Genomic DNA, 10973 nt, shown 5'->3' with positions numbered 1-10973 from the left:
TAATAATAACAATAATAATAATAATAATAATAATAATAACAACAACAACAACAACAACAACAACAATAATAATAATAATAATAATAATAATAATAATTATTATTATTATTATTATTATTATAATAGAAAAGGGTCAAATAGGCCCCTAAACTTTACCCCAAAGGTCAATTAGGCTTCGAAACTTTAAAAAAGTTCAATTAAACACTCAAACATGTCAAATTGGGTTAATAAAGCCCAAAAACTGGTAAATGACCTGTTATTACAGGTCATTTCAATTCGGGCGACAGATTCCTTCAACCGATGACAAATTCTTGCCACCGGCGACATTTTTCGGTCGTCCAGTTGTCTTCCACTGGAGAAGACGACCAGATCTGGTCATCTTTTCCATTGGAGAAGACGGCCGTCTGGTTGTCATCTCCATTGGAGAAGATGACTAGATCTGGTCATCTTCTCCAATGGAGAAGGAGGCAGACAGCCGTCTGGTCGTCTTCTCCATTGGAGAAAATTACCAGATCTGGTCGTCTTCTCCTCTAGAGAAGGCGGCAGACGGCCGCCTGCCGCCTTCTCCAACGGAGAAGGCGACCGTCCGGTCGTCTTCTCCAGTGGAAGACGACCGGACGGCCGTAAAATGTCGCCGGCGGCCGGAATCCGTCGCTGGAATTAAAATGATCTGTAACAACAGGTCATTTACCGGTTTTTGGGCTTTAATGATCCAATTTGACATGTTTGAGTGTTTAATTGAACTTTTATAAAGTTTAGGGGCTTATTTGACCCTTTCCTCTAATAATAATAATAAGTGTTTTCAAAATAATAATAATAATAATAATAATAATAATAATAATAATAATAATAATAATAATAGTAGTAATAGTAATAATAATAATAATAGTAATAATAATAATAATAATAATAATAATAATAATAATAATAATAATAATAATAATAATAATAATAATAATAATAATAATAATAATAATAATAATACTAATAACAATAACAATAACAATAACAATAACAATAATAATCTAATCTAACTCTATAATAAAGCAAGAAGTTTTGCCAATCATTGTTTCCCGCCCAATGAAAACGACACAGTTTTGCTTTAGTCCTAATTCGCGATTTAATTGTTTATTTATGTTCCGCGTGTAATGTGATTCCCCATTGGGAATATGCCTAGCCGTTCTTATTATTATACAATCCTTGGTTCCCAAGGAGTTCAATTAATGTAGAACTCTTTGGTATTGTAAACAAGATCATTACTATTAATATCAAAAAAGCATAATGAACTGATCCGGCCTACAAGAAAGAATTATATATATTACATAGATTACATAGATTACATAGAATATGCAGAGTTGCAATATTCAAATTCACATTAATTGAGATGTGCGATTTCCAAAACATTGTCTCATGGTATCTTCGTTTTTTTGAATTTTCAATATGTATAAATACCGGGCTTCTTCATGCCAAAACACTTCAGAAATTTAGATCACTTTACTACCTTTTCGAAAGCATTTTTTGGTGTTTCAACATGCCTTCCATGTTCATTGCTGTCAAAAACATTAAGCCGGAACACCAGCTCCGGGCAATACGAGTGAGAGCAGTACGTGTCTATGAAGTTCCTGAGAAAAGGGGAGAGGGGCAGGCCAGTAAGAGCATGGAAGTATTGTTCCATGATGAAGAGGTACTTTTATCTATTTACCAATCTGATTTTATCTACTAATCTAATGGTCTTTCAATTAAGCTACTTTCATGCCATGTTATCTAATAATCTTAGTGTGTTTTGCTGTCTATAATTTTTTTCTATTGTATTCGCAGGGAGACTACATTCATGCGAGTATCATCAAAAAAGACATTGGAAAGTATAAAGATACAATCAAGGAAGGGAAAGTTTTTGAAATCAAGAACTTCATGGCTTCTACAAACTACTATGTCTACAAGATTACAGAGCATGGTTTCATGCTCAAATTTAACTACAGAACACAAGTGAAGGAAATACATTCTAATGGCTTTCCTTGCAAAATGTTTAGACTAAAGAGTTTTTTGGCTTTGAAAGATCCTGATGATGTGAATGACAAGGAACTGATTGGTACTAACTTTACCTTTCCTAACTTCTAATATATTTTTTATTATACTTTTAGTACTTCTTGCTAATATTTTGTTCATTTTGCAGATGTTATTAGAAGGGTAATTGAGATTTACAATCCTGTGGACAAGATTATAGGGGGAAAGGCCACCAAACTAATCGACTTTCAAATTGAAGACAATGCGTAAGTTTTTGAAAATGAACTTTGATTACATTAGAAAATGATGCAGTCTTATTGTTAGGAATATATTGTATAAGTTTTGATGAGCCAAATGTATTTTATAGACCCCAATTTTATTTTATTTGAGTCAGTTCGGGTTCACAAAGTATAGTGCACCACTGCCATGAAGCCTACATGAAGTCTACGTGAAAGCAGAATAAATGAAAGCGGGATCATAGCTCAACACATTTATGAAGCAGCAAGTTACTAAAGGTTGAAATGGACGAGATGGTAGAAAACTTGTTGAAGCATGCCTAACGTGAAATGATCCACAGTTTGATTCTCAGTGAGAGCAATTTTGGTGTAAAGTAATATCGGGTGATGATGTCACAAAGAAATATCGTTATAGTAATACTATCATGATAGAACAATTTTCTATCAGATGATGACATCACCACTATCGGGTGATGACGTTACAGTGTGATAAAGCTAGTGGAGAACACGTGGAAAGAATAAGTCAAAAGATTTTAAATCTTGGATTGTATTAATTGGATACTCAGTCGAGATGGAAGAAACCTTACCAAGCAAAGCAAATGGTCCACAGTTCAAACCCCACCCGAAGTAGTTTTGTGAAAACATGATATATATGGTCCATGATAGCTAATGGAACATGATATATATATGGTCCAAGATACAAGGTGGAAAATGATAGCGTTCTCATGATGTAAGATGAAACATGATATATATGGTTCATGATACAAGGTGGAACATGATAGCTAGTCCATGATATACTATTGGGATATGACATCATGATAAAGTTAGACAGAAACATTTTTGAAGCTCTGTTTCTGCAAGAAGAAGTCGAAGGAGAAGAAGAAGCTGATATATGGAGGAAATCTTTTTATTACTCAAGCAAGAATCAGCAGATAAATTATTTGATCAACTTGGCACATCAGATTAATAATTCGACAAAAGTCATGCAAGAGAAATTCAAATTTGGAGGCCGCCCATTTCAAGGAAAAGCTTTGTCAGACTAAAGAGGAGCAACGACAAATTTATTTAGATCTTCTGACAAACGGCGAAATGACTTTTGCAGACCAAGTTAGCAAAATTAATTGATCAACTACAATTCAAAATGAACGATCAAGATCGAAAGTTGATCAACGGGCAAATAGCTTTCTTTGGCTATAAATTGCCCAAGCAGACTTGAAGACAACAAGAGATTTACAAGAACGAATTCTACAATCATCAAGTAGTATATTGAGCTATACAAGATAGAATTCAAGTCTGAGAGAAGAAATCTTTGTATTTCATTGTAAATCTTCTACTGAGTGTAGAAAAGGGGTAGAGTAACTAGGGAGAGTGAAAAACCCAGTTGGAGTGTAGCTTTGTGCGTAGCACTCGGTTGTAACGGGAAGAGTAACAAGGGGAGCTTGTGAAAACCCGGTGAGAGCGTAGCTTTGTGCGTAGTTCTCTTGGTGTAGGAGTACAGCTTGGTGCGAAGTACTCGGGAAGGCGGAGTAACAAGAGGAGCTTGCGAAAAACCTTGGTGGAGTGTAGCTTTGTGCGAAGCACTCGGAGAAGTGTCGTTGGGCACTTATTCACTATTGTATCTGGGTGATCGAAGAATAGTGAATTTCCTCCTTGAAGGGAAAGGAGAAGAGTGGATTAGGAGGATTACACCACCTCTGAACCACTATAAATCTCTCTCTCTATTTACTTACTGCTCATATATATTTCGTGGATGCCTATATTATTTGTGAACTAACCCGTTACGGTTTATTGCGTATCTTTATCTGTCTGGGTTTGATAGTTCCCTCGTTTGCATGCAAGTGAAATTTTATATACATCATCCTACGTCTATAACAAGTGTTTCTAACGTGATGCATGTATAGAATCTCTCCTTGAGCACTACACAATTAAAGCATAACACTTTGCCGTTACATTTCCGCTGTGCACACTCTAAGTTATTATACTTGCTTATGCTTGTTATTTAGAATTGAAGTTACAAAGTATTGTTTGCTGAAGAAGTTTGAAAAGTTAGAGAAGTCTATTCACCCCCCCCCCCCCCTCTAGACTTCTCGCCACCCTTTCGGGACCAACAAGTGGTATCAGAGCAGTTATCTATTTGAGTCAATTTTGACTGCTAGATAGATCTCAAAATCTTCAAGATGAAGAGAGATATGGTTCTCGCTCAAAATTTACTTTTCTCTCTTAAAAAATTTGATGATTGGAAAATTCGAATGCAGGTGCACTTATCTGCTTTAAATGACAAAATGTGGGAAGTCATCACAAATGGTCGTATCCAAATTATGGAAGTTAACACCGCTACTCCACGAGATCCAAATGCTCCACAATATGTTCCAAAGCCAAAAATGGAGTGGACAAGCGAAGATAGAGGGCGAAATAACTTGGACAATATTGCCAAGGACATTTTGTTCAAAGCGGTTGATGACACCATCTTTCCAAAGATTCGAAAGTGCACCACAGCAAAAGAAATATGGGATACACTTATCGGTATCGGTGAAGGCGATGAGCAAGAAAAAGACAACAAACTAACAATTGCCATGAAGAGGTTCGAAGATTTCAAAATGCTACCGAACGAAAGCATCACCGACATGGAAGCTCGATTGATCAAAATACTTGGAGAAATCACGGACCTGGGAAAGACCATTACCCAGAAAGAAATATCGCTCAAAGTGTTACGCGGACTACCTACAAATTGGGATATGAAGGTGACCGCAATGCGTGATCATAGAGATCTAAGGACATTATCTACGGATAAACTCTTTAGTGATCTAAAGGCGTATGAGTTCGAAATGAAGACACGAAATGAAGAAGAACGTGATGAACGAACATCCGCACTGATGGCCGAACAACCTTCCTCATCAAGGTCAGTCGTAAATAATGATTTCTTATCTGACGAACAATTTTCTCTATTTGTTAGAAAATTCAGGAAATTCATGCGAAAGAAAAAAGGATCACCACAAGGAAATTTCTTTCGAGAAAATAGAAGATCAAAAAGGGAACCAGTCGAAGATAACACAAACGTGTGTTACAATTGTAGAAAACCTGGACATTTTATGGCCGAATGTCCACACCCCAAGGTAAGCAAAAATTCGAATGCTACTAACCCTTCGCAGGAAGAATACAAGTCGAAGGAAAAGAGATTCAAAAAGGACAAACGGAAGGCACTAATAAGCGATCCGTTAGAAGCAAGTGAGTCCGAAGAATCATCTAGTGATGAGAGTGATTCATCACAAGAAGATACGGCGCTACTATGTCTAGTGGGCAAAACATCCGAACATGAAGAATGTTTAATGGCGCGCGAAACCGACGAAGAGGTATCTTCTAGTTCCTTTAGTTCCGTTGACACTTCCTTCGAGACCCAAGAATCACTTCAAAGTCTTATAGAAGATTGTCAAAAAGTCATGTCCACTCATACTCAAATCAAAGAGCGCAATAATACGTTAATTCTTGAAAAGGAAGAAATGTCACAAAAATTGCAAAATGCTCTAATCGAAATGAGTAACTTGAAAGCCGAAAATATTCGACTTCAAGAAGAGTGCAAAGCTAGAGAGGTTAGAGAACATAACCTTCGGGAAGTAATCGCATCATTTACAAAATCATCCAAAATAATGGATAAGATGGTGAATATGCAAAAACCCGCTGGAGATAAAGCCGGACTACGCTACGATCCATCATGTTCTCAAACCCCTGTGAAACTGACTAATTCTACTACTACTTTAATTAATAAAGTTCCAGTGGTAAAATTTGTGAAAAGTCAGTATAGCACAATGAGACAAGGAGTTGGAAACAAAATTAATGCCCAGAAAAATGTTGCAAGACCGAATAAAAATCTAATATCTCGAATAGGCAACAAAATTTTAAAAGGCAAAAATTTGTATCTCCAAAGAGAGCCAACGAGTCTAGTGCAATAAAACCTCATAGGAATATGGGAAGAATTCCGAGAATTGGGGCTGGGAGATTATATCCCTCAGAAGAAGATTGGTCGCTTGAAAATAAATCATGGGCCAAGTCCAGATTTGCTCTATTTCATAGAATCAAGCAACAATCAGCTTCCCAACCCGCACCGAATCATTATTCGAAAGTGCGTTTTGATTATAGAGTCTTGAATGGTTACAAATCACCTACTCTTGGATCAGTGGGATCTAGGTGGATTTGGATGCCAAAAATTACTAACACAAAAGGACCCAATCAAGCATGGGTACCTATAAATAATTAATCTTTCTTGCAGGAAGTTTGGTATTTCGATAGCGGATGCTCTCGACATATGACCGGCAATAAAGCTAGTCTAGTTGAGTTCAAAAGTATCGAAGGACCAAAAGTAGTTTTCGGAGTAAACGATCGATATGGAATGACAAAAGGAACCGGCGCAATTGTGAAAATGGTCTACGAATTGATGACGTATCTTATGTCGAAGGATTAAAATTTAACTTGTTTAGTACAAGTCAATTTTGCGACAAAGGATATCTCGTAGAATTTTACAAAGGCAAATGTCAAGTAAAAAACGAATCCACGAAAGAAGTCGTACTCGCCGGATCAAGAAAGAAAAACATGTATGTTGTAGATTGGAGCACAACAAAAGATTCTGTGTGCTTGATGGCCAATAATTCGAAAGAAGCTAGTTGGGAATGGCACAGAAGGCTAAATCATTTGAATTTCAAAACCATCAACAAGCTTGCCAAAAAGAAGTTAGTCGAAGGACTACCCAATATTGTGTTCAAGAAAGATCAAATATGTGACGCATGCCAGAAAGGAAAACAAATCAAAGCATCATTCAAAGCCAAAGCTCAAGAGTCAACATCAAGACCCTTAAGTCTACTGCACATGGATTTATTTGGTCCAGTAGACCCAGTAAGTATAAGTGGTAAGAAATATACTTTGGTTGTTATTGATGATTTTTCTAGGTACACATGGACAATATTCATCAAGAAAAAGGATGAAGTCTTATCAAAGTTGCCAGAGCTATTGAAGCTACTACAAGTCGAAAAAGACATGAAGATTGCAACAATACGAACCGATCGTGGAACAGAGTTCGTAAACAAAGTGATTCAATCTTATTGCAATTCACAAGGAATCTTACATAAATTATCTGCCGCACGAACGCCGCAACAAAATGGTGTAGCTGAAAGAAGAAATCGAACACTCAAGGAAGCCGCACGAGTCATGATATCAGCCGCCGGTCTACCAAAAAGATTTTGGGCAGAAGCAATCAATACGGCGTGCTATACTCAAAATCGCAGTCTAATCCACAAGTCCTATAACAAAACACCATATGAATTATGGAAAGGGAGAAAACCCAATCTCACCTATTTTCATACATTTGGTTGTAAATGTTTTGTACTTGTTAATGAAAAGTCTCAATTAAAGACTTTTGACGAGCGTGCGAATGAAGGAACATTCTTGGGATATTCATCCACTAGCAAGGCGTATAGAATATACAACAAATCAACCATGGTGGTAGAAGAATCGATTCACGTTGTATTAAATGAAAATCACGACAATAACGGCAAAAATGGTGAAGGTAATCGTGATTTAATTATTTCTAACGATATGTTGGAGGATAATGTGTTGCAGGAAGTAGAAGAATCAAGTGATATGGGTACTCACCAAATTGAGGCAATATCCAATGTGATACCCGAAATATCGCGCACACCTACAACCGAAATTGCACCCAGAATTCAAGAAGAAGAAATTCCAGTAGATGAACCCGAAGATGCACCAGTCAACAATTCACAACAAGTGGAATCACAACAAGAAGGAAACTCTGAGAATCCTACAAGTTTCCAACCAAATCGAAAATGGCTAAGAAGTCACACACATGACTTAGTCATTGGAAATCCAAGTGACGGAGTAAAAACGCGATCATCTACTAGGAACCAACAACAAGATGCAATGTTCTCATGCTTTCTATCACAACTGGAGCCAAAAGAAATTGATGAAGCTTTAACCGATCCAAGTTGGATAGATGCCATGCAAGAGGAATTAGACCAATTCAAGCGCAACGACGTATGGGAACTTGTTCCAAGACCAACGTACCAAAACGTAATCGGCAACAAATGGGTCTTCAGGAACAAAGCAAACGAAGATGGCGTCATTGTTAGGAATAAAGCAAGATTAGTCGCAAAGGGGTATTCACAAGAAGAAGGCATAGATTTTGATGAGACATTCGCCCCCGTCGCACGACTCGAAGCAATCCGGATATTCCTAGCATACGCAGCGCACAAGAATTTCATCGTATATCAAATGGACGTAAAGAGCGCATTTCTTAATGGCTTACTTGAAGAAGAAGTTTACGTCGAACAACCACCCGGTTTTGAGGTAAAAGACGTTGGTGATCAAGTCTACAAATTAAAGAAGGCATTGTATGGGTTAAAACAAGCTCCGCGAGCTTGGTACGACACCTTGTCAATGTTCTTAATTGGTTGTGGATTCACCAAAGGTCTAGTCGATAAAACCCTCTTTAGAATTCAAGAAAATAATCACATTTTATTAGTACAAATTTATGTTGATGATATTATCTTTGGAAGTACTGATAAATCTTTATGTGAGAAATTTTCTAAGCTCATGCAGAACAGGTTCGAGATGAGTATGATGGGAGAATTAAATTACTTTTTGGGACTGCAAGTCAAGCAACTTGAAGAAGGAATTTTCATAAATCAAGCCAAGTACACAAAAGATCTTATCAAGAAATTTGGCATAGATGGAAAATCCTCAGTCAAAATTCCCATGAGTACATCTCAAAAATTGGATAAAGATGATGAAGGAAAAGACGTCGATCAAACGATGTATCGAGGGATGATTGGATCGTTACTATACTTAACCGCAAGCAGACCAGACATATCCTACTCGGTTGGCGTATGTGCAAGATTCCAATCCAAGCCCAAAGAAAGTCATCTGATTGCAACTAAGAAGATAATTCGATATCTCAAAGGAACAATCAATGTGGGATTATGGTATCCCAAAGAAGGTGATTTTACACTAACGGGTTATTTAGATGCAGATTTTGCAGGGTGTAAAATAGACCGAAAAAGTACCTCAGGGACATGCCAGTTCTTAGGGGGAAGATTGATCTCTTGGTTCAGCAAGAAACAAAACTCCATAGCTACGAGCACTGCCGAGGCCGAATATATTGCAGCTGGGAGTTGTTGTGCACAAATCTTGTGGATGGAGCAACAATTATTGGACTATGGGATTAAATGCGAAAATGTTAGCATTTTATGCGATAATACAAGTGCAATTGCAATATCCCAAAATCCAGTACTCTACTCGCGAACCAAACACATCGACGTTCGACATCACTTCATACGAGACCACGTCGAGAAGAAATATTTGAAGATCGATCATGTTCCCACAGAAAATCAAATTGCCGACATTCTCACAAAACCATTGTGTGAATCTTGCTTTGCAACTCTAAGGCACGAAATGGGAATGATCGAAATGAGCTAAGTATTTCGAACTTTTTAATTCGAAAATATACGTACGTGATTTTGCATGAAATTGCATGAAATTTGCTACCTATGTGTTCTACGTGATTTAATTTAATTAATGTGTTACAATTTATTTGTGTACATGTTAGTAATTTTATCTTACGAACTTAGGTACGTAGAAATTGGTTATTTGTTTTTTAAGTTGTACAAGGGTTATATAAGTAAGGGGGAATGCTTGTTGATAGAGATATAAGATTTAGGGGGAACGTACTGATGATGAGCCATACTTATATGCAAAGTGATTTGACAATATGATTGACCATCCTATTTATGATGCACCTACTTAGAGTCAATTTGTTGTAATTTCTTTTTGGAAATTTATCTGGCATCATATTTGGTCATATCTGTTTAAATTTTTTTGGTCGCTCAATTTTTTTTTCTCAGATTTATCAGATGTCGAAATTAAATTGTTAGCATGAACAGATTTATTGCACTAACAATTTTGTGTCGAAGAAATTTTTTGCTCCATGAACATCTACAGGTGGCAGCGAATTGAAGCTTAATTTTTGGCGCAATGTACCCACAAATGGAGTATTAAAATCTGAGTTGGCAATTTTAAATCAGTGAAAGTTTGAAGATGCCCTCAATTGTTCTACAATCTCTTTCTATCCACTAAAGGGCAAGATGGTAATTTCGCAAGGCATTTATTTTGCCTCCAACAAGAAGAAGAGGTAGATAGAAGATCATCTTCTTCTTCCTCCCTCCCTCAAGCCGACGCACTCATGCAAGAAGAAGAAGAAAAAGCTTGAAAATCTCTCAAATCAAACATACCCATCCCAAATCTTCCACAAAAATCTCTTCTACACACATTTACCCATTACCAATCCTCAACATTGTCCTTGAAACTCATCACAACCAAAAACCCAAACCCACAACCCATTTTTTTTTCGGACTGCCGAAACACCACCCGAAAAACCCACCTCAAAAATTGTCCAAATTTGTTCTATCAAGATGGAAGGAACTCACAATCAATTTGGAGCAGAAGGATTGAGGAAAGTCACAAGGGTGATTCGCGGGATGATTATGGACCTTGAGGACTACAACAAATTCATCCTAAACAAAGACTTGGGGGTAAAAATCTTAACCTCTCTCGAAAATAGTGGGTTATTGAATTTTTGCACTTTCAAGTATGATGGTTTCTATTTAAATGAAGTAGTAGAATTTTATAGACACGCATTTGTCGAACATGGTGTTATAAATTCTACTGTTGGTG

The 10973-nt window shown here is 37.0% G+C and overlaps 1 protein-coding gene across 1 annotated transcript; it reads left to right on the top strand.

Annotated features, from left to right (window-relative positions):
- The first annotated feature begins 1531 nt into the window (after positions 1-1531).
- LOC109175624 lies at positions 1532-2274 on the top strand. The gene is made up of 3 exons (XM_019324927.1): positions 1532-1684; positions 1819-2089; positions 2174-2274. The coding sequence occupies exons 1-3, from the start codon at positions 1532-1534 to the stop codon at positions 2272-2274; spliced, it is 525 nt and encodes a 174-aa protein (XP_019180472.1).
- Positions 2275-10973: the final 8699 nt, after the last annotated feature.

The sequence above is a fragment of the Ipomoea nil genome, unplaced genomic scaffold (genome assembly GCF_001879475.1).
Source record: "Ipomoea nil cultivar Tokyo-kokei standard unplaced genomic scaffold, Asagao_1.1 scaffold0164, whole genome shotgun sequence".
Taxonomy (NCBI): Eukaryota; Viridiplantae; Streptophyta; class Magnoliopsida; order Solanales; family Convolvulaceae; genus Ipomoea; species Ipomoea nil.
The sequence above is the reverse complement of the archived record's forward strand: the minus strand, read 5'-3'. Positions and strand labels throughout refer to the sequence as shown.

Excerpts from the sequence above, each read along its gene's own strand:
- LOC109175624 (XM_019324927.1), top strand. The coding sequence starts at position 1,532 with ATGCCTTCCATGTTCATTGCTGTCAAAAACATTAAGCCGGAACACCAG. Across the intron at positions 1,685-1,818 it reads TATTGTTCCATGATGAAGAG|GGAGACTACATTCATGCGAG; the intron begins GTACTTTTATCT and ends TTGTATTCGCAG. Across the intron at positions 2,090-2,173 it reads GAATGACAAGGAACTGATTG|ATGTTATTAGAAGGGTAATT; the intron begins GTACTAACTTTA and ends TTCATTTTGCAG.